A 27011-nucleotide genomic window follows, 5' to 3' on the forward strand; every position below is an offset into this window, starting at 1 on the left:
GCCTGATATCAAGACTGACTCTTAAAAACTGGAGTCAGGCCACTATCAAAGAGGCTGTCTCATAAACAGGACTCCATTTCTCCAGACTGTTGATGGCAGAAATCTCCCAGCTTCTGCAATTTTTCTTCTAAAGGCAGACATCCCTGCACAGAACCCGTGGTGTCACTGCAAGGTTTCAGCAGATTTAGGCAGTTTTACATCACTGAATTTGGTAATTGATTTTGTTATTTTGTACCTTGATTCTAATTTCTGAGTCACGCTGTCCTCAGACTGTGGCTGCATTTTTTCCACGCACGACTCAATGAAGTCAATGAGGCTTTTCTGCTCAGCTGCTTTTGCTTTCAGATCCTGTGCACAGAGAACAGAGTGAACAGTAAAATCAGTTGTGTGCACTGTATTAATCTGAAATAATGAACGTGCTTTTCCAATCACATTTTACATTAATTCATTTAGCAAAGAAAGTAAGAATACAACTGTCACCACGAGATGCAGTTTATGTGCAAACATGAGTTTACCAAACAGTTTTCTGAAAATGTGTATTTTTATGGAATGTATTTCTGCCTGAGCTAAAGTTTGAAAAGCAAAAACAATTAGTGAGAAACAACTCATGCATATGTGGAAATTTAAAGGCCATTGACTGTCATCCTTATACAGAGAAAAAGGCATGGGAAAATGGGGATTTGGTCAAATATGAGGTCAAGTTCCATTAGTTAAAAGGAGAGTATTGAGCAAAAAGTGAGCAATTTTAGCAGGCTCAATCACTTTCTCCAACTCTTTTCTAATAGCATGAAAAGAGCAAAAGCTAATTTTGAGATAGCAAAACAGAAGTAGTTTACAGAGCACAGAACATCACAGGATATTTTTATTGTGTTAACAACCTTAAAGTCATTGTGAGTTAGCCCATGGGAAAACGTTCACAAAGCTTTACCTTCAAATTTATTTTCAAAAGCAATGTCAATATATAGATTCAGATTTCATAATACAACAATGCTTCAAAGATAGGAGATTGGAGGGATGGGTGCTGCCATCCGAATCATTATGATACAAGGCAAGTGTCAGGGTACCACCCAGCTTCGTAGTATTCTAAACCTTTCGGACACAGGATTTTAGGAGTGAGCCCTTTCTCCATCCTGACAAACTCCCCTAATCCTAGAGAAGAGAGGTGGCCGAAACCTACCCCTCACAGACTTGATCCCACAGTGGAAACTGCAGCAGGTAATAAACGCAGCTGTCTCCCACACCCACAGGGAATGTGGAGCAGCCTGGCTCCCGGATGGTAGGAGAATTACCTGTGGGTGCTGGAAACCGTTGTGCCAAATGAGCGGCTGTTCAGCAAGGGCAAGCTGAGGCATGCTGGAGCCATCTGAGTGTAGGATCTCAAGGGGCTCTGGGTCAATTTTTTCCCTGTTGTGAATCTGTAAAAAGAGAGACCCATTGTGGAAAGGCTTCCAGACGTGACAAGAGGGCAGAACCTGCAGGTGCAGTGTGGGGAAATGGCGAAAGAGGAGCTCTCTCGGACTTACCACACATAGAATCAGCAGTGCATAAACACAATTGCTGTTCTTGCAAAGATTTCTGTCAAGTTCCATTTACTGAAAGTTTGATCCATTCTAACCTGCTGCTGAAGCCCTCACATTTCTCTCCCTGACAGTTACAAGGCTTGTTTTGCTTTTCCTGTTAGCAGATTAATTTATACTAACCTTCCATTCTTATTGTCTGACCAAATTATAGGGATGTGCAATTTATGATTATAAGTTTGCTTATGCACCTGGATTTTCTATCTGTCTGTGCTCACAGAGATATTTTAGCAGGAGGCTCTACCAGTGTTAATTTTCTCCTGGGCCATGCAAGCTCCCTTTCAGACTGTGCTCCTCCAGCACCAGAGAGACTGTGGCTGCTTTTACACAAACACATCAGGTGTGCTTCTCTGCCCCTTGCACAACAGAGTGGGAATTAGCTCTCAAGCTGGGAGTTACTGTCTCACCCATTGGGAAACTCAGCAAAGACTGTGCAGCTGTGGCACGGGAGAGCTGTCAGAGTCACTGCCCTTGCCATTTATGGATTCGTCAAATAGAAAGTTACCGCTTAAAGGCCTCTCTACTGATACTGTCACAGACAAACATGATGGCATTTTAAAGGCATTTAAAAAAAACCCCAATACCACTTTTTATCCTTTTCCTGTATTCCTTGCAAAATCTTGACCTCTGTCACTGAGCACTTAAAGCAGAAAAGATGTTGTTCAGGGACTTATTAAAAACCCACCACTTGCTGCAAACTACAAGTAATTATGCAGCACTGTGAAGTAGAATAATAGCAAACCTGACATTTCTGATTGACTTTTTTCGCTTCCTTGCTTCACATGGTGAGCTGTAACTGCTCTGCAACTACAGCACGTTAAAGCACTGTGACTCTCGCTCTGCATAGCATTCATGTGCTTTACCTGCTCTTCACTGTATCTGTCTTGAAGCATTGCCTGGAGTTTTTCTAAATCGCACTTCACTTCCTTCAGCTTCAAGGAAAGCGCCTCTGTCTCTTGTTGGTACTGTGCACTACCTCCACAATCTTTCCATAAAGAAAGGACATTTTGTTCAATCTCTGATAACTTCACCTAAAAGGGACAGCAGTCAATTATTCATTCTTAGAAGTACAAAACTCCTTTCCTGTTAACATTCTGAAGTCAATGCTCACACTTCCCTTGTCTGAAAAGAACAGAAACACACAGACAAAAAGAGAAATAGCTGCAAATGCCCTACATTTTCTCCAATATGATCTCTTTTTATTCTGAACAATTAAATAAATCTGTTTCAAAGAACAGCCTCTGCAGGAAGTTATATTAACTCAGATATGGACTAATAAAAAAGGAGAGCAGAAATGACAGACTCCATTTGGGTGCAACCAAGAAGGCAACACACCCCAACGGGGGAGGAGGCGGCAGCGCACAGATTGCTTGCATCACACTTTGGGAGGAATGATGTTGAATTACCAAAACATAGTAATGTTACCATGTATCAGCCAGGCCATTGTAAACTGTTGGGGTCTGTTTTTTCATTCAAGCTGCTGTGAATCAAAGTGCATCTCTGCGTTACTTTAAACTCATGTTTTTAAGGTGATCCGGAGTCAGGTACCATGGCTCAACTGCAATACATTAACTGCTTTACATCATATGTCCATATCTAGAGACTGCTTCTGCTTAGTGCTATGTGTATTTTGATGTGTAGATCTTTACTAGAGTAAAGGGAGGTTTTTCTAACCTCCCTCCCACCCCCCTGCCAAGTTTACATCTTAACATTGAGACAAACTGTTAAAAGCCAACAGGAATTCAGCAGCACTTACAGTTGCCTGAAGCCTGCTTGTTTTTACTGGTTGGAACTGCCCTGTTGAAGCCTATGCTGACACAAACCCTGAATGGGATCCAGACACAGCCAGCTACTTAGGTGCATTCAGAATCCTAATTTCCACAGTTCAGCACCCTAGCACTTGGCCGAATCACAGCCTAAACCCAGAAGCACTTCTTGGCATGCATTTCAGTTCCTATTAAAAAAATCCCACCCAACAACAACAAAACAGCTGGAAATATTTCCTACTAATTTAAAATGGGGACATTTTGGTATTGGCTCTTTTATGGTGAGTGAACTTTGCTCCTTTAGGTAGACTCAGTGCTTGAAGCAAACAGGTACACCAGACTGGCACCACAGGGAACTTCAAAAGTGGCATGCCAGCACATTTTCTTCTAATCTGCACACCAGAGAAAAAAAGCTGCATGCCAGGACTCCCACCGACCCCAGCCCACCACGCCAGTCCTGTTTTCCTCCACTCATTTTCACCAATGGGTACCACCCGCTCCTCTCCTTCTCCTGCCATCCGGGGCAAGAGGCTGCCCTAGAAGTACGGCAGAAGGTCGAAATACCGCCACTACTCACGGAGGGCAGGGAAAAAGGCCCTGTCTTTCTACCTATGCTGGCAGCTTTTTGCAAAAAGTGCAAAAGAAGAATTTACTAATTTGGAAGCTATCTTATACCAGTCTTTTAAATCACTCCGACAAAAATAGATAGTGAAAATGTGAAAAGAAAAAAAATATTCCTTTTTTTCTAGCCGATTTATCATGATGAGACCAACAAAGAATTGCCTTTTCATAGAGGATTCAAACTGTATTGAGCCACGTTTCTGAAAATAATCCAAAGAAAAACAAAGCTTTAAAAATACTCAAGAGTTCTACCTAAATCCCCCAGATGGATAAAGATTCCAATTCTAAAAATAGGTATTTTAACTAAGCCCTTGGAAAGCTGCACCTGAAACTGAAGCCAAGCGGTTACCTGTTTTCTGCACAATAAGTGGGGAGAGAAGCAGTAAACACAGCTTTTCTGCAGACACACCCCCCAGGGAAGGGCGACTTGGCTGGACGGCAGCAGCACACTGACCACTCTGTCTTACCTCGTAATCAGCCAGCTGCTGTTCCACCATCTGCTGCATTTTGGGGGTCTGGGGGTCTGACCCCAAGGACACTTTAGTTTTGTCTAGGCATTGTTCCAGCTCAGCAACCTGGGCCTGGCACACCTGGAGGATCGTTTCTGGCTCAGGCCTGCCACCATCCACCACTTCAGGAGGCAGCGTGTCACTCTGAAGCAAAACACATGAAAGAAACACAGTTATCTATCTGGTTTTTTCTTTCTTTCCCCTCCCCTTACCAGTGGGAAATGTTTAACTTTCACACTCACAGGGCTCCGAAAAAACTTTGCACCCGTGTTCCCAGATTAAAAAGGAGAAAAAAAAAAAAAAAAAAAAAAAAAAAAGGAAAAGAGAAAAAAGAAAGAGAAACTCAGCAGCCAGGTGATCCCGGATCTAGTGTAACAGGTTTCCAGCAGCGATTTGCATTTGTACAGGTATACCTGAGCGCACAGGAAGTGGGATGACTCACCATTAACCAGTTCTCCCCTGAGGAGAGTTGTTTTTCTGTGGGAGTTAGATGTAAAAGCAACGCAGTTTAAAGCTGCAAAGCAAGCTCTTGGGCAATGCTTATAAGCTACTTGCACGTTCGGTTCCAATAGTCAAATATGCTTTATTTGGGCTCTAGGTCACACAGAAAAGAATGGTGTATTTTTAAGTATGTCTTGTGCAATTCTTTCTACTTATTTGCTCTCCTTTAAGAAGCAATATTGCACACTTCCGTAATAAGGAAAAGTCTAAAGTGCTTGGAGATATCAGCAGTTGTTTGGAAGGCTGTACAAGATAGGTATATACCTCCAAGACATGCAAACACTGGTACTTAGTAAGTAAACCAAGCACAACATCACAAGAACAAAACTACCTGTACACTCCCACAGCTCTAGAGCATACATTCGGGCAAACAAGATGGTCAGTGGTAGTGCACAAGCTCTGTGTTAAAATGAGATTTGGCAGAAAATCAGAGTGAAAATGCATTGTTTCAGCTACCAATGTCTTACTTTAATCATTACTGTTCTTATTTATCTCTAAGATAGTTTGGGACAGTGTCATTAAACACAGAAAGTAAATCTGAGTATACAGATCCCAGAACAGTCTAAATATGTCTACTGAGGTATACGTGACTGAAGAAATAAAAAAGTACCAGTTTACCTCAAGTTCCACCCGAAATTTCTAGCTCTAGTTCTGTTTTAGTTCATTCGGTTAAATAACGACACATTACGCATGTATAATACTGTGCATGACAACCTTCCGTCACACACGTATGCGTATGTAAGCATTTAGTTCACACTTACGGCATGCCCTGCCACTCCCCAGCCAGACATTGTTACTGCAGTAAACTTTATCCCCTTCCTCTACAGAAATAGAAACTCAGATATATAGTCAAATGAGTTGAATAAAACAAATCAGTATCGTTTGTGCAGGCGTTCATGCACCCGTCACATGTTTGTGTGCCGAGACCATGGAGGTGTCACCAGGACGACAGTTACAGTATGACGACTACGATACAGTAGAATCATAGAATGGCTTGGGTTGGAAGGGACCGTTAAAGGAGCCGGGACATCTTTCATTAGATCAGGTTGCTCAGAGCCCTGTCCAAACTGACCTGAATGTTTCCAGGGACGGGGCACCTACCACCTCTCTGGGCAACCTGTGCCAGTGTTTCACTACCCTCAGAGTAAAAAATTCTTTCCTTATATCCAGTTTAAATCTGCCCTCATTTAGTTTAAAACCACTACCCCTTGCCCTATCACAATAGGCCCTGCTAAGAAGTCTGTCCCTATCTTTCTTATAAACCCCCATTTAAGCATCGAAAGGCCACAATAAGGTTTTTAATAAGGCAGGGGGTCCTACTGACTAACTCCTGGAAGAGCTGGAGGTTTCCTTTCCTAAAATTCAGGGTCCTGACTTTACTCTTTGCCTGACCCATATCCTTCAGGACTGCAAACTCCACCAGTGTGTGATCTCTGCAGCCCACACTACCTCCGATCTTGATACCACCAATTAGCTCACTTGCATTGGTGACCAACAGGTCCAGTAATGCATCTCCTCTCGGGGGACTGTCTATTACTTTCTTAAGAAGTTATCCTCTATGCACTCCGGGAGTCCCCTGGATTGCCTACAGCTCGCACGCTACTTTTCCAGCAGATGTCAGAATGGTTGAAGTTCCCCAACAGGACGAGAGCCTGCCAGCGCATTGCCTTCTGTAGCTGGATTAAGCAGCCTTTGTCAATAGGCTCTCCTACTGGGCAGCCTGTATAGACACCAACCACAAGGTGCCCTTTGTTGCCTCAGTCTCTAATTCTGAACCATATGTGGCTATTCTTCAGAGACAGCTTTTCACAGTATATCCATTTCTTTATGTAGAGGGCAACCCCCCTACCTGTCCTGTCTTGTCTGTTCCTTCTGAACAGCCTGTAGCATTGGTAGCTGCATTGCAGTCATGAGATTCATCCCATCAAGTTCCAGTAATGGCAACTAGGCTGTAGTTTTCTAGTAGCATGGTGGCTTCCAAATCCTCCTGTTTGTCGCCCATGCTGCGTCCACTGGTGTAAAGGCACTCCAGCTGGGTTGTTGGCCATGTCACTTTCTTAGAGGAATGCCCCTTAATTCCTTTGAGGTATTTCCACGGTGTTTCCCTGTTGACTCCTATTACTTCAGGACTCCCTGGCTCATCTACATGAGACTTCAAGTGTGCGCCAGTGTACATAGCATGTCTCAGCAACAGGCTGAGGGCCCTTGCTAGCACCCTCTAGGAGGTGCACCTTAGCATTTCATCCCACAGCTTGTCACGGGCAAGTCTGCCAAGTTTAGTTTAAGCCTAGTTTAAAGCTCTGTCAATCAGCCCCACTAGGTCAAGAGCAAAGACCCTCTTCCCCGTTTGAGAAAGGTGAATCTCATCCCACGCCAATGTAAGAAACGACTAGTAATTTCCCCTAAACAAAGCAGCTTGAATGTCTCAAACACTCACAAGTACCAGGCCTTCTGCTAAAGGAACCGATAAGGCTAACACCTGCTTATCTCTTGTGTGATTCATGAGAGAGAGAAGAAAAACTCCTGGCACCCAGAGGATGAGTCTTACAGAAACAGAATAGCCCTGTTTCTTCTCTCATGAAGGATGAGCTGTTTCTTCGGAAAGATGCTATGCCCGGTGGTGATCTTTGCCTCATTATCCACGAAATTCATATTAAAGTTGACACCGCTGCATATGCTAATGAAGATTAATGAAATCATGCTAAACATATATGACTATAGCTCTCATCTTCCCACCCAAATCATCCTACACGTCACCTGGCGGGGGGAGAAACCTGAGACAAAACTGCCCCTACGAGTGGGCAAACATAAAAACGGGAAGACTTTCCCTGGAGAGGATTTTTGCTGAGAAGATTTTTCCCTGAAGAGACCCTGAAGAGATTCTTCCCTGGGGACACACAGAACAGCGCTCTTACGGCAACAACCCCTGTCAGCTGGACCGACGCTGGAACCGGGACCAGTGATCTCTTTATCGATCTCCCTCGATCTCTTCTTCTGTATCCCTTTGTTTCTTTCCTTTTCCTTTTCTCTTTTCTTTCAAAAAAGTAACACAAGACATACCGTGCCACTTGTCATAATTCATTGTATATCTGTTATTAAGTACCGCTTGCCATAATTTGTTGTATACCTGTTGCTAAGCAATGCAACGCATACCTTACTGCTTGCCACAATTTGCTATATACCTAACCAATTACCACAGACCTAGTTAAGACCTGGTTACTAATCTAATAAATGTTTGTATACAGACCTTGAGATTTGTCTCACCTTAATCCATGCTGCTAGGGATTTGCAAATCCCCCCTCTTTTCTGAGTGGGATGTGACAGCCAACAAGCCTGGTGCCGTGTAGGCTATCCCATTATCGAAAAACCCAAAATTGTGGTGGTGACACCAGCCACACAGCCATGTATTTATAGACTAGGTCCCTCTTTTTCTTCCAGTGTTGCTGCTCACAACTGGAAGGATAGAGGAAAAAATTACCTGTGGTCCAGATTCCCTTACCAATCATCCCAAGGTCTTGAAGTCTCTTTTGATTGCCCTTGGACTATGCGTTGCAGCTTCATTGCCACACGCAGAGAAGAGCAATAATGGGTAATAGTCCCAGGGCTGTACCAGGCTAGGAAGTTTCCTAGTGATGTCCTTAACCCAGGCCCCAGGGAAGCAGCAGACTTCCCTAAGAGGAGGGTCGGTCTGGCATATTGGACCCTCTGTTCCCCTCAAAAGGGAGTCACCTACAACTATAACCTGTCTTCTCTTCCTCATCCAGTAATTCAAATGTTTCTCGGAAACCTAAATTGTGGTTTAGGCTGCTATAACTGAATTTGGAAGCAGGTGTGTTTGCATGGGAAGGACAACATGCCAGAGGGAAGAAATGGTGTTGTTTAGCAATCACTAAGATAGTAGGAATTATTTAATTTTAGCCTGCAGTTAAGGTCTAAATGCAGAACATAATCGACTCATAAATCTCTACACATGCGCACGCGTCTAGGGAAAACAAATAGATTTACCATTTATAAAAATAAATGTCTCCCGTCTGCTACAGGGAGTTGTGTAGGGTATGGAAATGTCACAGTGTAGCAAAACACTGAAGTGGAAAAGATGTTGCAAGCAAAAAAGCTGTCTGGTATGGTTTGAGAAAGGAGGCCTTCTTTAAAAAACTTGTCTGCTTGAGCAGAGAAGGAGCCTGACTCACAGACTGACAGCACTCTCTCCACAGACCCCAAAGCCACTGTGTCCCGCTCAAGACACCACTCCACTGAACTTCTGTATCACTGGGTCCCACAGGCTGTGGGTGCCCCTGAAGGCAAGAGGCTGACAAAACACAGTGGTGGCACACGAAGGTGCTAGGAGGGCGCGTGCTGTCTTCTAAGTCTCCTGGAAACCCAAAACATTCAGCTGGAGGTTGTCTCTTGAACACAGGTGTCTAAAATCCCGTTATCCTCAATGGAGAATTACTCAGTGCAGCCAGGGGTTCAGCTCAGCCTAACACAGACAAGTAGCGCAAGCTCAGCTGAACTGCTCGCTGTGTCTGTGTGCTGCAGTGACATCTCCTGTGGCTGCAAAGGGAGCTTAGGTATGTCCTGCCCACGCAGAGACCAACAGCATCCCAGTGTAGCAGAGAGAAAAAACACAGGGAGATCACACATACAATGACATCATATATAATATGCTCACATGAGGGTATTTCTTTAATACCAATACAGAATATATTGTGCTGCTGGCTGGGTTTTAATAGTTTTCTGTGGTTTTTTAACTATAAATTAAAGGTTAAGCATAATGGAAGGAGTCAGGGGGAATGGGAGACAAAGTGACCTGGGGACCTGCTCCCGCCCCGGCAATGATGGATTCTGTCATCTTCCACGCTCTAAACACAGGGAGAACTGAGGCTGCTCTGCCACCAGTCTGCTGCTCTCAGTGTTCCTGGAGCGTTCGTGTCTGTCTCCATACGCTCTTTTGTATATAACCTCTAGGCTGCTGCCCACTCCTCCCTTAGCCTGTGCATACCTTCCACAAAGCAGCAACATATAGGAGTGTCAATCTCCTTAATTTCTCCTTTAACTGCCACTTAAAAATCCCACAGTTAATGTATATTTACATCACTTGAACCCCTCCATTCATGCCTATATGAATGCCAGCATCTTACTTCCTGAAAGTACTTGTGTTTGTTCCCTAGTAAAGTGCATTTTCAACGAGCGAGTCAAGATGTATTTATTATCACCCAAAGCAGCAATATGAAGAGGCCCACAAAGGCCTGTAGGTATCCTACCGTATCACAAATACTGCAACAAACTCCTGTAGCATAACCGTAACGAAACAGAGCCTCTGCCCACTAGGGAGGTTACACAACAAGCTCAGGTCACCTTGTTCAGCCTACTTCAGGCCTTCAAACTCACCATAGCTTGACTGCCATCACCTGTGCCAGGGCCTTCAGTGCTCTGCAAAGTTTGCATAGATGTGTCCTCACCACTCTTCCTGTGTGACTGCATTGTCTCATCAGCATCCTGTAAAGAGAGAGGCAACAGCGGAAATATTTGTATCATTATTGCCTCGTTGTGCTAGAGAAGCCTCGAAGGGCAGCAGCCACTCGACCTATAGTGGTCCTGGCCTAAGAGTATTTACAGAGAGAAGTTCTCTTATGCCTGTAACTTTGATATACAGAAACTAACAATTGCAGCTATCACAGCATTATTGAGACACCATGAAGAACAGAATGCCTCCAAAATTGTAGCCAGTTGGGTGTCTTAGATGCTGATCTTCTCATGTACAAAGAGAACCTCTCCAACAAATCATCCCCCAACAAAATGCACGCTTTACAGCCTTTTCTAGGAATTAGTGAAACAAATGAGAATCCTATAATCATAAAATAGGTTGGGTTGGAAGGGACCTTTAAAGGTCATCTAGGCCAACCCCCCTGCAATGAGCAGGGACATCTTCAACTGGATTGCGTTGCGCAGAGCCCTGTCCAACCTGACCTTGAATGGTTACAGAGACGAGGCTGCTTTACTGCTTCCAAACATGCATTTCTATCTTTGGGTTTTTTTCAGGGTAGAAGAAATTAATATAGAATCATAGAATTATTTAGGTTGAAAAAGACCTTTAAGGTCACCGAGTCCAACCAATACGTGCAACAGGAAAAGAGATTTTAAATGGCAAAATCCAGTGTGATGTGGAAGATGGAGGATCTGAATAAGGCCATCATGTCCAGCGTTTCTCTAGTTCTCTTGCTTTGCAGACTTCAGCAATACCTAGGACTTGTGCTGATCTTTTCCACAAAGACGAGTTCCCAACCCCGTGGAGATAAACTTGAGTGCATTACCTGAATGATGCCATCCGACAAGGTACCAGAAGACCAGGAGGTTGCACTGTCTTCCTTGTGCCTTTCATCATCTCTTTCTGAAGGCCAAAAGCTCACATCTTTCTCTGCTGCTGTACTTCCCTTTGAAAGCAGTAACAGCTCAGCATTAGCTTGTGTACAGGAAGCTCAGATATTCCTTCAGGCAATGTAAGTTACTGTAAACCTTTAGTAACACTTTGCTCTACTTCTGCCTTGTTTACCTATCTTTATTATGTTTCCCAAATCCCACCTCTTCCCTTGCTCTATAGCTCTGCTGCAAGATGAATGGCAGCTGAATGACACTGATAGTTTTTTCTAGAGACCTCAGAGTATCCTAATTTTTTCATGCTATTTAAAAAAATTAAAAAGTGACAGGAAACAATTCTCCTGTTCTGTCCCCTGAAAAGTCCTGTATCTAAAGAAAACTGCATGAATGAAACTGCAGAATCAGAAACCTTGAAACTGAAGTGCTTGGATCGGAGTAGCAGGACAGCACCTCTATTCAAGCTGTTTGGACGTTTTTGCACTGTCTAGTCATGGAGTTTTCATCCTCGCCTAGCCTAAAGCAACCCCTCCAATACGCTATTGCCTCTTTGTCACATTTCCCTTTGATTCTTATTGCAAGGAAGTAGCAAAAAGGCTAATATCCTTAGCAAGGACTTCAGAGAAATAGAGAATCTTCAAAACTTCGTTAAGCCACAGTCCCTCCCCAGGAGAAGCAGATGACAATAGCTGGTCACTTACCAGCCTAGGCAGTCTGTGAACTGCTGTGCAAGTGGGTAACTAGGCTACAACCTCACCAGCACTCCTGCACATTCCTGATTTCATTCAAATACATCTCGTTTAGTCCCTAGGCTGCAGGAAAGCGTGCAGAAAGGTTCACGGATTTTTCTTTCTCCTTTTTCAAAATAAATTAACTTTATCATGAAACTTTACTCCCAGCTTTGCCCGTCTGCAGTTCACCTGGGCATTCAGAAACCCCAGATTTAAAGCAACCTGTGGAGCAGTGTCTCCCAGATTCTCCCATTCTCCCAGAAATCTCTATCTTAACTTTATTCAAAATGGTCTGATCATGCTCTTTTTTTCTTAAGCTTAAACATACTAACACTTCCATAAAGGGAGTATTACTACATAAGCAATCCCACATCACAGAATGAGATGCTGTGTAATACTGGTATCGTAATCTTGGTAGACTGGCTCGAGTGCAATTTCTTAGTATCCTGGAGTGATAACAGATATTTAAATTTGTTCTGAAGTATTTGGATTTTCACATTTTTCATATTTGTCCTGTAGCAAAATCTTATATCTTCCATATACTGCTGTATATATGAGATATATACTGAACTTACCTTGCTGTGGAAAGAACAGTCTTCTGATTCTTCATCTAAAGAAGGCAGAAGAGATAACATTCCTCTTTTTTTCAACTACAAAAATACACACAGAGACAGCCCAATTATTCATGACAAGAACATGTTTTTACTGCCTCTAAACCAAAAGAAAGTTACCATTTGGGGTCCACTTTTAGAGAAGCACTGAACATCTGCCACCCTACATTAAAGTAATTGAAAGCTGCAGGTACTAAACACCTCTGAAAACTGGGACTCTTCTCTATGCTGTAACATTTCAACATCACAGCTATAATTGGGATACATTTTATTTTGCTCCATGAAAACAATATACCAAAAATCCCGGAAAAACTGATTATCAACAAAACTACAGATTGAGCATTTTGCTGTTGATTGCGTGATGCAAACTCCATGTTGGATCTGCTCATGCTAAAAAACAACCAGAGGCACACCTCTCTCCCGCCTTCTCCTAAACATTCATCATACTCAGTCCTTCTGGGACCATTTGGAAGCACAAAGGGGAGGAGAAGTAGCATTGATTCACAGCTGCAGGGGTGCTCCTCTCTCAGGTGCCACTCCTCCTGGAGGAAGAAGAGCTATTTATCTTCCCTCTTTGGCTCTCAGGTAAGTGATCACAATGTGACACTCCACTTACCTGCTGACCAGAAACATCAGTCCCAATCAAGTCACTTTGTGCTAGTACAGATGCTGTGGGTTCATCTCCTGATTCAGGCACTTCTTGCTGTAAGCGCTGGTGAAGCTCAGACATTGAATTCTTCATCCCAGTAAGGATATCTTCCTTTCTTTGGCACAGCTTTATGATTTCTTCTTTTACAGCTTCCATTTCTCCCTAAGGGGCAACAACATCTGTAAGCATCCATTTTTCTTACATAACCAAACAGTAATGCGACAGATGATACCAGCGATATATCTTACTGGGACTGGGGCTATTTGCTCCTTTTCCTTTTTCAGGGCATTGGGACAGTTCCCCATTGCCACTGCCGGAGAGGTCCCGATACATGCAAAACAGCAGCAACTGGTTCAGCTCTTGTTGCCTGTAATGCAGAAGTTGCTACTCTGGAAGGAAATGTGAAAGGCTGGAAAACTAATTCTAACTAGGTCCTGCATAGCCATGGGAATACGAGTTTCCTTCAGGACAGAGGGAATGCAGCTGGGTTACATTACTCTGTGTGTCAGAGCAGGTGATGTTACTTCCAACTACCTTCTCTGGAAACCTGACACAAAACACTTGAGATAGCCTTGATGAGGGCAAAGACAGCAACAAGGGTAGCTCAGGGCTGAGTCTTCTTTGCTGAAGCTGGCCTAAAAGAAGGGAAAATAAACCATCCGGTGGGTTTTAGTGACATGGCTATGGACAAAACTATCCCATGTATTTGAATTGGGAACAATGGCCCCCAGCAAAGTACAAGGAAATCATTAAATGTTCTGCAGGGATTAAACAATAACCCAAGTGACTCTGCACTAACAAAGGGGGAAATAAATCTGTCTTGGTCTCCTCCCTGGCCATGACTACTGCTCTAGCTGGTGTTCTGCCCTTACAGCTTTCTGCTAGTGCCTTTCCTTACCACCCAGCCTCCAGGAGAGCAAAGAAAGCACAACAAATAACAGAGTAGGACAGGGCAAGGAATAAAATGCCCTACTCACTTCATTACTGAATGCTAAAGCTCTTCAAAGCACTGTTGCTCGCTGAGAAAAATGAAACATGGCTAAACATTCCATTGCACACTGGGCTCAGTCCATCAGCACAAGCTTTGATGCTAGGCTTGAAATAATAACAGTATGCTCTGTCATGGTGTGAATAATGCTATGCAAGTAATAATCTGTGACAGACGAAAGCAGTAAGACTGGTGGTTTTGTCTGGACTACAGCTTCTTCTGTTAACAATGCTAGCATGGCTGCATGACAGGGAAGGTGAAGGCAGGAACTCCATCAAGTTTTCAAAGCACTTGGTAACTCTGCTCAGACAAGGATGGTTTTTTTTTTCCTTTTGTACACTCAAAAACACAAGGAAAAATATTCAAAAACTAGAGGAAAGAAAAAGTCATTGGAATCAAGAAACAGCCATTCATGATAATTTGGCATATTTTTATAAATGTCCATAAGAACAGTACTTCTATTTGTTTCATTGCAGGAGGAGACTTTACAGCATACATTTACCAGTTGCTGCTTTGCAAACTTAGCTAGCCAAAAACCTCCTTAGAAACCAAATCTGTATTAACATCACTTCATCTGAAGCCCCTCAGTAAGATGGGCAATTCCATTGCCCACTTCTATTAATTACCTGCTACAACTGTGAAATGGGTTTTCTTTTAAAACAAGAGCTATTAAACAGAAAGTCCTACACTCAAAGACAAAAACAAGTAAGAATCAGGAAATGAGTCATGCTTAGTACTAGCATCAAGCCTCCGACATCCAAACACCTGAAAACAGAGCAGCTATGTACTTAGGAGCCTGCCGAGTGATTATAGTTATTAGCCAAGTACAATGTATGTGTATTAACTTTATTGTGACTGACTGCAAAAAGCTGAGCACTTCAGAAGCACTTTATAAATAGTTATTACACTTAGTTAGTCATTTCCTGATTTCTGCAGTGCTGTCCTTAAAACACATCTAATTTTTGCATTAAATAATCAATTCATTCATTACAGAAAACAACCAATTGCAGGGAGAAAAGCAACACATGTTTATCACTTCATGAAAACACAGTGTAACAGTGAGGATGAGGAAAGGAGTCTAAAGAATCTAACTCTAACCAGAATTACCAAAAGTACCACTGCATGGTCAGTGATCAGGAAGGGACTCAGTTCTCTCCTTATGCGCTATCCTAAGCTGCTACCTCAGCAACGTTAGCAGGATGCTGAGCACAGGCAAGCTATCAGCGCTGCACATTGTTTCACCAAAACAGCTGTCAGCTGACATGAAAACAGCACTCCAATTTTCCCTTAGAAGTTGATACAGGTACAAATGACACATCAAAGTCAATAAGGAGTATATTCTGAAAGATAAACCCAACTCGCAAACCAATATTAATTGTAATATCTCTTGGTATATGTCAGCTTACATATGCATAGTCATCCTATGGCATTCAATTGTCTGCTTGACTGTGGCGGGGAGGGGAAGCACACTGCCATTTCTCAGTACTCTGAGTTGTCACTATTAGTGTTAGGCAGGACAAGTAACAGACATGAGAGAGAAACAACGAAACTTACCTCTGGACAATGAGTCTTCTCAGCCAGTGGCTGATCTTCATGTGATATTTCAACCAAGTGGCTCTTTAAGAATTGTTTCAACTTGTCAATTTCTTGCTCACATTCTTCTGTTTTCTTTACAGCTTCCTGTGAAATAGTAATCCTCATAAACAATTTTGAATTAAGTAGTACAGAAACAAACTAGTCAGTAATGCAACAACTTTGTGCTGAAGAGTACTGAAGCCTCCTATGCATCTGTAGTTAAATGTAAAAGAAACTGTGTTTGTTCTGCTAAATTTGCATAATCCTGTCCTTACTAAGTTTACTATTCACTTGCTAAAGACAAACAAACTGCTCGGTCCATAAGTCCAAGTATGGTGGGGTATTCTGCCTAGGAGCACATCTTTGCTTACTCCAGATTAGAGCTATGAATTTGGCTATGAAATGAAAATGGAGCATATTTAATCACATTCATTACAATTTAGAACAGGTTGGGGGGGGGGGGGGTGGGGAAAGAGAGAAATTACAGGGTTTCATAGCAAGTTAGAGAGCCTACCTGGTCTTTACTGGTTCTCACATCTTTACTGCCAGCTAGTTCTGCACTGACCAAAACTGAACTGTGCTGTACACCAGGCAGACACTGCAGCTCAGAGGATAAGCCAACCGCAGTATCTGACAATTTGAATACTTCCCATAAAAATGATACGTACTTCCACGTTGTGTGAGCTTCCTCTTCTTACATGACTTATAGGAAAACATATTATATGTTCTAAACAGCCAAATTAACTTTTACTCATTTGACAGTGACAGCAAAATCTCATCAACCCCCATGCTTTAGTGTTCGTGCAGAAATCGGCAATCTCCCCACACACGTTGCTAATGTTTGTCAGCCACAGCCTGTCACAATGTCTCAGGTAATTAAGAAATTGTTACATCTACAAATCAGAATATTTTGCGAAAACATTTAATTTGCAGAACATTTGGTGGCTCTGTGGTTTTCAACCCATGGGCTGAGAACCAAAGAATATCTAAGGACTATTCGTCGGGTATCTGCAAAAGGTAATGAAGAAAACACAGCTTATTGTCCACAGGCTTGAACCTAACTCTGCTGATAGCAGCACCGGAACAGCCTGACAGGTTGAAAAATCTCTCTGCAAAGCGTGCACAGACTGCCTTTCAGAGCAGAGAGTCTCTCCTGCTGTGAACAGTAACAGTGCCCTTTCTTCAGTCACTTCTTCACAGTAGCACTCCCTCTCAAGAAAATGCAAACCAATAAGGTTCTAAATTAGTATTTTATTTTTTTTACTTACAGGTTTTAAAAGGAAGAAAAAACCATTTTTACCCCTTAAAAAAAAAAGCCAAATTGGAGAGGAAGATATTTAATTGTGACCTATAATCTTAATGCCATAGCTAAAGAATCAGAGGAGGAAAAAAAAAAACCAAACCAAAAAAAGAGTAAGTCTTGTTCTGCTGGGTTCTAATGAGAAACTAAAAGTCCTTTTAGAACAGAGATTCTGTTACCCATACCTTCACTTCCACATGAATAGACTGTTTAGTAATAGGTAAAATGCATACTACTTCAAATTTCCTTGACTAACTAAAGAATATGAATATTTTGTATATAGACTCCAATGTCCTCTGTCACAGGCCAATATGTGAATATAGCCACTTGCTTGAAGATAACTCATCTGTTCCCTGCCTTCCACTGATGAGCAAAAAAAAAAAAAATCTTATTTTATCCCTTTCCTAACATAATATAAATTATGCCTTATATGTGGAACTGAATCTCTTTCTCTTCCCAGAAGTGTTGCATTTCTTTTGAGCTGCTTCCTGTTTAACATTTGGTCTTTACTTTCCATATTGTGCTAATACTAAAAGACCTACCCATGGAAAAGGCCTGCCTGCTCGTACTGTACGGGCAGGCAGGCATTGTATTTGTTATGGAAGAGCTTACTAAAAATGAGCACGGTAAATCATCAGATATGCAAATACTGCCACTCTCTTGCACAGAAAACCCATAGAAGCAGCTGTGGCCTCCAACTCCTCTTCCTGATGACATAATTTTGGTATTTAGATAGGTGTGGTACTTGACAGGCCATAATAAAAACAGATGGCAACTTTCAACAGGGATCTAAGTCACCTAAAATCCTGCCCCAAGGCATCTACACCACCTATTACAGGTTTTGTTTCTGTTATACTTTTTCAGGTGTCACACTGTAACTTTATTAAACAAAAGTTATGAGAGCAATATCCTATTGCATCACCAATAACAAAATATGGGAAAATGCATCTAAACACTAGAATTTCAAAACTAATCCTCAGGAAAAAAGTAACTATGTACATATTTGTACGGGAAGCCTGGCTCCCATCTGCTTTCCTTTCTATCAGGATACTAACTACCTTTCTAATGCAGCACTCAAAATGCCATCCTTTAATAGCTTTATCCTTTGTTATGTCGTAGCTGGTGCTAGACTTGTATTGTAGTATGGCCACTTTCAACCCATTCAACAGGACTGGAAAATCTTTTTTTGCACAGTTTGATATCCTAGCTACCAAGAATTGTGATTTTTCCAGTCTGTTTTCTCACAAAGAAATTTCACTCAGCTACAGATTGTTGGATGCCTATCAGATAAAGGCAAATGCTGAGGAAAAAAGGTCACAGCTGTTTCAAAAAGGAGAAAAATCTAAACCTTGACCTAACGCTCCACATAAACCAGTTAGAAATCTCATGATAACACTTTATAATTGCAAAGCACGCTGTTTCCGATGGTTTTAAAGTGTTTTAAAAATTCTCAAGTATTTAATCTGGCAACTCGCTGAAAAAGGTACATTTTACCACATCCATTTTTCAGACATAAGAAATTGTATGGACTAAAAAAAAAAGATCATATTGATCATACAGATCTCACATAGTCATTGCCTTTTTCCAGACTCCAAGCATGCATTAGTCATGTAGCATGTTTGAGTTTTTCTGCTGGTGGGTTTTTTGTGTTTTTTTTTTTTCTCAATTTTCTGCTCAATTTCACAAACTGAAAATCAGAGACTGACACAAATGTTTTAGCTGCCACTTGTGTCTGCTTGGCCTCCAAAATGCCCAGTAAGAATTTAAGACAGAATCATAGAATAGTTTGGGTTGGAAGGTACCCTTAAAGTCATCTCGTCCAACCTCCCTGCAATGGGCAGGGACACATTCCCCTAGATGAGGTTGCTCAGAGCCTCCTCCAACCTGACCTTGAATGTTTCCAGGGATGGGCCATCTACCACCTCTCTGGGCAACCTGTGCCAGTGTTTTGCTGCCTATCCCCCTGTTTAGTATGGCAACGGGCCCTACTAAAAAGTCTGTCCCCATCTTTCTTATAAGCCCCCTTTAAGTATTGAAAGGCTGCAATAAGGTCTCCTCGGAGCCTTCTCTTCCCCAGGCTGAACAACCCCAACTCTCTCAGCCTGTCCTCATAGGAGAGGTATTCCATCCCCCTGACCATTTTTGTGGCTCTCCTCTGGACCCGCTCCAACAGCTCCATGTCTTTACTGTGCTGAGGACTCCAGAGCTGAACCCGGTACTCCAGGTGGGGTCTCACCAGAGCAGAGTAGAGGGGCAGAATCACCTCCCTCAACCTGCTGGACATGATTCTTTTGATGTAGCCTATAATACGGTTGGCCTTCTGGGCTGTAAGCGCACACTGTCAGCTCATGTCCAGCTTTTCATCCACCAGCACCCCCAAGTCCTTCTCCACACGGCTGCTCTCAATCCCTTCTTCCCCCAGCCTGTATTGACACCAGGGGTTGCCCCGACCCAGGTGCAGGACCCTGCATTTGGCCTTGTTGAATCTCATGAGGTTCCCAAGGGCCCACTTCTCAGCCTGTCCAGGTCCCTCTGGATGGCATCCTGTCCCTCAGGCACTACTCGGCTTGGTGTCATCCACAAACTTACTGAGGGTCCACTGATGTAGTCACTCATCAAGATAAGTCACTTCAAGATAAGTTTAAGGACTTGAATTTTGCAGATGTGAAAACCTGCATATGACACTGGACTTCAAGCATCAGTTGTGCAAACCTGGGTCATAAGACACTTGGGCCTTCATTTCTTCTAGAGTATGCTAAAACACATGGTGTCAGTTGTGACTGAATTGCAAAACTGAAATTAATTTCAAGACTATCCAGTGTGCCTTGTTGTACTATTAAATAACACAGAAAAAAGAACAAAAAATATCCCCAAGCCATTACACAGAAGATGTAGTAGGCATACTATATGCCCGTAAAAGCAATATTGTCTAGTGATCGAAATTATAATAAAATAAACGTGGTTTAGAGACAGTAAAAAAAAAAAAAAAAATCAATTACCTCCAGTAGATTGTTTTGTTCCTTAGTAATATTTTCTAATTTCTTCATTTCTCTTAAGAGTTGTCTTGTTCTTTGGAAGACTGAGAAAGGTTGCATTTTCACCCCAGGCAGGTGAAGTGCTTCTTCATAGGACTGTATATGAACAATGGTCTTCTGCATGGGACCAACATGATCAAGTATAACCTATTAGGATACAGGATAGATGATGGATGTGATACTGAGTTGGAAAAATTAACACTGAACAATTTGTACTACTGTCATGATGTGCAAAAGTTCTCTTTGGTAAGTTTCCCATTTAAGAAGGAAGAATATTTTAGTCTTGGAACAAGTGAAAATCCATGGTGAGGTTGTCTAAAGCAAGATGAAGATATAACCTGCATTTACAATTCTGCTTTTTCTGCATATATATACATAAAGTTTGCACAGTGACAAAAAAGGGTCACATTCAGATTAGTTAATTACTAGTTTATTGCTAAGCATGTCATTTCAAAGAGGCGCATCTTTGTCAGTGACGACAATTAAAAAACTGGTGCAAACCCTTTGATGTCACTTTAGCCAACTCTGTTTTTTCTTTTTTGTGCTGCAAATGAGCCTTGAAATCTCCTATGTTAAAGCTAGCCTTTTGTGATGGTCCTATAAACAGCCTTACCAACATAGCAGAGATAATGAACAGGGATGAAAGCCAGGAGAAACCTCTGAAGATGGCTTTCCTGTTAAAGTCAGCATTCCATATCACAATACCTCAAGCAGATGCAGTCACCTTTATCAGTTTTGGATGAACAGAAACGTGCCGTTTCATACCACAATATGTGTCTTATGGAAGACTCAACTTATGAAAGACAGAATGGCAATACCAACTCACTCTTTCTTGGTTCTCCTAAAGAAATAAAAAATCCTACTGACACCTCATTTAGCTGGGAACTTCAGAAGAAAAAAAGAAATAAATATAAACCACCTCTGGACCTTTTAATTACTAATATTTTTTCTTAAATTCCCTCTGAAGACGATTTCATTTTAGAAAGCCCCAATTGGAATAGTGATGTTTATTCTCTCATTCATAATCAGCCTATATTAGGATTTTTTAATTACTAGCATACCATCCAGGCTTCAGTTTTAAATAAGAAAAGTAGGTGAATACTATTTTCCAGAAGAAGTTTTTCCATATAATGTAGCCATTACAAAACTGTTCTCTGGATAACAAAGCTATGAGAAATTCAATGATATTTTTATCCCTCCCCTGAAACTGAACCAATGCTTTTTGCATTTCAGTCAGCTAACAATGTGGACTGCACGTGGTATAAAAGAAAAGATACTATAATGCTTTGCTTTATTAACTCAAGCAGAGAAAGGAAAACCATCTGGCCAAGGCACCTTTGCAGTGAAGCCCTTGCATGATGAAATGGTTTTATGCTAAGTCACTCCAGCCTACATTACCAGAACCCGGCTAAATTTTGCCTCTGTTTTTTGAAGAATAGTGCCTGATTTTCAAAATTTCAGATTACTTACTGTTTGATGCTAAGTAGAGTGATGTGCATGTAAGAGATGACTCGTAAATTCCCCAAAACAAATGGTGAGAGATAAAAGAGAGGGAGAGGAGGCCCTCTGAACCATTTTGAGGAATGTCTTAGAAATAAGGCTATAGCCACAGGGTGGATAATGTGGAGTCTGGATAATGCAGGCCTTCTGCTCAAAGAACTGATAAGACTAACACCTGCTTATCTCCTGTGTAGCTCATGCAGAGAAACCTTGCCTGAGGCATCCGGAGGAGGAAGCCCTATGGAGACACAGCAGCCCTGCTGTTAGTCAGCAAGGACAAGATAACAGGAATCTGTGTAGTTCTTTGTTTCTTGGAAAGGCTATTTTGCCCGATAATGACCTTTGCCTCATTATCCACAAAATGCATACTAAAGTTGACACCCCTGCATATGCTAATGAAGATTACCGAGATCATGCTAAACATATATGACTATAGCACTCGTCCCTCCACCCAAATCATGTTACACATCACCTGGGATAGGGGGGGAAACCTGAGAAGAAACTGCCACAGTAGCAGTGGGAGAGGTTGTACTGAAACTGAACATAAAGCGGGAAGATAAGTGCCCCTGGGGAGATTTTTCACAGAGGTGTGCTCCTATGAACCAGAGGCCCCACGGTGGCTGGACCAACGCTGGAACCAGGACCACTGATCTCTGTCTCTCTGTCTCTCCCCCCCATTTCTCTTTTCCCTTAAAGCTGTTAAATCCATAATTCATTATATATCTGTTGTTAAGTAACGCAAGGCATACCTTACCACTTGCTGTAATTTGTTGTATATCTGTTGCTAAGTAACACAAGGTGTTACTGTGCTGCTTGCCATAATTTGTTATATACCAAACCAATTACTGTGGACCTAGTTAAGACGTATATTAATCACTGTGGGAATCTAATAAATGTCTGTATACAGACCTTGAGTTGTCTCACTGTAATCTACACCACTGGGAATTCGCAAATCTGAGTCACTCAGCACCCCTCTCTTCTGAGTGGGCATGACAGTGCAGCAAGCGTCTCTGAAGGCCAGGCCATAAACTTTACAAAATGGAGACACTCAACACAGCAGGTATATCTGACAACAGGCGCTTAAGTTACATACTCGAGTTCTATATGGGCATAGTGCTTTAATTCCAAATGTTTTCATTCAAATGACAACTGTGCTTCTTGAAGGGATCGCTCAACAGTCTCACCTTAAGGTTTACATTGATTAGTTGTCTTGGATCATGCAAACCAGATTCCTTTCAAATTAAACTAAAGATGATGATACTCTCCAGAAGAGCCTCTAATGACACGCAGCCACCCATGGCTGTCCATTCTACACGATCAGTCCAAAGTCCCCAAGACACACACAACACAGATATCAGGTGCTCTGCACTAACTGTTTTGTCCTATAATGTGCTCCTCTGGGATTGCACTACTTGCTACTGTAGAAACATGTAGCTGAAATCATGACTCAAATAATACTTCCAATCTTTGACCCAAGAAATAGAATTTGTGTGATACTAACACTTCAAAGTCATATACTAAAAACTTACTCGTGGTAGTTTGCAGTGACAAAACAGCCTTGTGCTTGTGAAAGCATATTTATGCTAACTTATGCGTAAATATATAAGGAACAAAGCCCATATAGGAGTTTTCACGGACCTGTCCATGTTTAAGTTGGTCTTTAGGAGAAAATTCTAACAGATCTTCTGATGACAGGATTGTCTTCATTTTGGCAATGTCCTTCTCGAACACTTTCACATGAGATTCAATGGCATCCAGTTCCTAAATTTTGGGAACAAAGAGAGTATTTGTAAATAATACAAATACCAAAGCCAGCTTGCATTTCTGCCTTTCACTTACACTTAAAAAGAAATACTGAAAAACAAGTGCAGCGTATGCAGGATATGTTAAGGGATGCTACCAATCAAAAGGCTAGTTATTATAAAATACATATCATCATAACTTCTGGAGGAATTAACTATCTACAGTCACATGGTGTGTTTTAAACCCTGAATACAGAATTGAAATATCATTGAAAAGTCACGTTATAAATTACCAGTAGTGACAAGACACTTTTCCAGTGGTGATAGTTATCAGCATAGGAAACTGCTCTAATTATGCTGTTGCAGCTTTCTATATGAAGAATCTTATGTCAGATGAAAAATGGATCCACATACAGTACAGCTGCTTGTGAGCACTCACTGAGATAGCCACAGAATAAATTAAGTTGGAAGGGACCTCAGTAGGTGTCTGGTGCCCATCACAGCAGGTCACATAAGGCCTGATGTATTGAGATTTGGATATCTCCCGAGAAGGCAATTTTACCCCCCCTCTTTTCGGCCCCAATCTAGTGTTTCACCAATCTCACTGCAAAAAAAAAATCCTTCTTGATACATATATGGAACTTCCTTTGTTATAATATGGGTCTGGTTTTGCTCATCTTTTCTTTGCACACCCCAAGAAGAGTCTGGCTCTATCTTGTCTAAAGTCTCCCATTATGTAGTAGTAGACAGCAGTAATACCCACCTGCCCATCCCCAAGCTGTCTCTTCTCCAGGCTGAACTGACCCAGGTTTCCCAGCCTTTCCTCCTACATCCTGTGCTACAGCCCTCTGACCACCTTGGTGGACTTCCTGGACTCGCTCCAGGTATGTTTATGTCTGTCTTACACTGGGAAACCTAAAACTGGGCACACCACCCACATATGATCTCACAGGTGCCAAAAAGAAAGACCCCTCCCATGGACCTCCTGGCTACACTCTTCCTCAAGCAGTCCAGGATGCTGTTGGCCTTCTTGTTGCAAGGCCACGCTGCTGTGCTATGATCAACTTGTTGTCTACCACAACCACTGGCCCTTTTGGCAGAGCCGATTTCCAGCTGGTTGCCCCCCAACCTGTACTGGTATTTGGACATGTTCAATCCTGAGTGCAGGACTTTGCGTTTGCCTCTGTTGAACTTCATGAGGTTTCTGTCAGCCCATTTCTCCAGACTGTCCACGTGCCTCTGAATAGGAGCCCTACCCTTCAGCAAGATAAGCCCTTTTAATTTGCCAGTCAACAAGCCCTGCATTTCTCCTCCTGAATAAGGAGTTTCATCAATACTTCTAAACTTTATAGCTTAATTAGATACCAACTAAAACCAGCACACCTTTTTTCTATGCAAGCAATATAAGCTGTATTTCATAACATATGATGAAGCTCTGATAAAAGGCACTTATAGATCACACAAACTTACATCAGCCACCTGCTGAATCTGTGGAAGAATCTCTGCTATCTCATGCTGTAAAGTTGCTACTTGATCATCTATTTCATTTAGCTGTTGCATTACACTGTCTGTTTCAAAGACTGGCGTTAGCTCCTCCAGCTCCAAGTAAACACTGTGTAGAAGATTTTGCTTTTGCTCTGAGTCTTCCAAAGCCATCTGGAGACAAAATAAGAGCTTAGTTTGATCCATCAATGGTGAACATGGAAGTTTCACAGAGGTTAGGACCAGAAGAAACCAGTTTTAATTTCCTGTATGTCATTGACCATTGCGTATATTCCCAAAAGCTTAGTTCAGACTAAAGCACTTCATTCCTAAGGGAACAAAACTGCTGCATCCTGCCAGAAGAAAACTGAGAGACTGATGCCATGATTTTAAGGAAATCAGATAGATAAAATAAGTCTACATGAGCGTGACAAATGGCATGAAGAGGAAGATTTCAAACTCAGTGGGAGGTCCCACCCCAAAAAAAGAGAAAAGTACGAGAACCTGGAGAAGATTCCGCTCCAGCTCCTGTGCCACAGTCAGGCTGACCGCTGTACATGAACAAGACATGTCAGCCAAACACCTGAGACGTGTTTAAGCACACGCGCCTGAAGACAGCAGATGTAACAAAATGCTCCAGAAAACATCTGGCCAGTTGTGCGTGATGGGAAGATTATTCCCGTCTCCTGCAGCTAACTGGATAAGCTTCTGGATTAATTAGAGCAAATGTCTTCATGAAGAACAGTGAGGGCTGCAAGAAATGCATGCGATCCATTTGTCTCTGGGGTGTATGAAGGAAAGGACTGAATGCATGTCTCAACTCTAATGCAAGCCTTGGACGCATTTTCAAACCCACTAGTTTCCCAGCCCAGAACACATAAAACACTCCAAATGACAAACACAAGGGACAATAAGCTTTTGTTGCAAAAAAAATTACAAATTTTGGAAAACACAGTCTCCCCATTGTGGCTACATGCTCTGCAACACATCAGCCCAGAACAGTTAGCTACTTTTTGTAAGGAATTCTTATTAGTTTTAATACAAAAAAAGCCTATGTGCAGAGCACCAACTTTCTGTCTTGGCCTAAGCCAAGAAGCAGATGTATAGAAAACTCAAATTTCAAATACAAAATTGCCAGAAAACCTCTTGGCACTTGCCTGTCCCTGATCATCCCTGTAATATTAACAACATTTAATTCTTGAAATTACTGGTCAGAATTACCTTTAAGACACAGTGAGAACTGCCTTCCAAACCACAGTTCACTTCAAAGTTTCCATCAAATACATAGCCATCAATATATCATTTTATCCTTTTTGGATCACACACACACAATAAAGAAAGAACCGTATCTATTCAGGCAGTAGAAACTGGTTATAGCCGCACAGTAGAGTAACAGAAGACAATCACACATTTTTGGAAGATAGATGTAGTACAGTTCAGCACTTTTGCAAGACAGATATGCTTAACAATGAAAAGTATCTATCTATACTTCATATCAACTATAATTATTTTTCACTTAAAAGGATTTACTGAAAACGTGAATTGTTTATGTCAGTAAGATTTCAGAATGCAAAATTGTGTCTGTACAGAGCAACCAGTTCTAACAAGACCATATATCTGCATTAACACTTACCTGAAGGTCATCAGTATGTTTGCGTAAGCTTTTTGCAGAGTCATTTTCAGCATGTGCTCTTAGCAAGCAGTTGGTGTTTTCTATCCAACTTTTCACGTTCTTCAAGAGTTCATCATATTCTTCCATCTTGTTGGCAGCCTAGGAAATTACAGGATTTTACAGAAAGGCACAAATGCATTTCTACTCAATGTATAGGATAAACGCATCTATGGACAAGACTGAAAGAAAACTGGATGCATTTTCATCAAGATCGGTAAAGTAGTATGGTGAAATAAGGACCATAATTTTTCTGAAACAGTTTCAAGATTTCAGGCTATCTCCTCTAATCTGCTATAATTTTGGTGCTTAAGTGCTTACATTTCACGGGGTTATTGTTGAGATTTATACGGCAATGTAATTTCAATAGGTAGCCCATT

General features: G+C 41.8%; 1 protein-coding gene across 5 annotated transcripts in view; it reads right to left on the bottom strand.

Moving 5' to 3' along the window:
* SYNE2 (spectrin repeat containing nuclear envelope protein 2) overlaps window positions 1-27011 on the bottom strand; it is a 190906-nt gene that overhangs the window by 71558 nt on the left and 92337 nt on the right. For 4 of the 5 annotated variants that reach the window (XR_010070850.1, XM_063333541.1, XM_063333543.1 and 1 more), the window contains exons 59-71: window positions 26596-26733; window positions 24951-25136; window positions 23377-23499; window positions 20203-20385; window positions 15883-16008; window positions 13308-13502; window positions 12656-12730; window positions 11289-11408; window positions 10366-10473; window positions 4432-4617; window positions 2441-2608; window positions 1290-1415; window positions 236-348 (exon numbers count right to left, since the gene is read on the bottom strand). Coding sequence is in view for 4 of the 5 variants with exons in the window: in XM_063333541.1 (XP_063189611.1) it covers window positions 236-348; window positions 1290-1415; window positions 2441-2608; window positions 4432-4617; window positions 10366-10473; window positions 11289-11408; window positions 12656-12730; window positions 13308-13502; window positions 15883-16008; window positions 20203-20385; window positions 23377-23499; window positions 24951-25136; window positions 26596-26733 (1847 nt within the window). In the remaining variant the exon portion in view is untranslated. The remainder of the gene's footprint in view (window positions 1-235; window positions 349-1289; window positions 1416-2440; window positions 2609-4431; window positions 4618-10365; window positions 10474-11288; window positions 11409-12655; window positions 12731-13307; window positions 13503-15882; window positions 16009-20202; window positions 20386-23376; window positions 23500-24950; window positions 25137-26595; window positions 26734-27011) is intronic. The other variant, XM_063333544.1, reaches the window with a different exon arrangement.

Source organism: Chroicocephalus ridibundus, chromosome 4 (assembly GCF_963924245.1).
Source record: "Chroicocephalus ridibundus chromosome 4, bChrRid1.1, whole genome shotgun sequence".
NCBI lineage: Eukaryota > Metazoa > Chordata > Aves > Charadriiformes > Laridae > Chroicocephalus > Chroicocephalus ridibundus.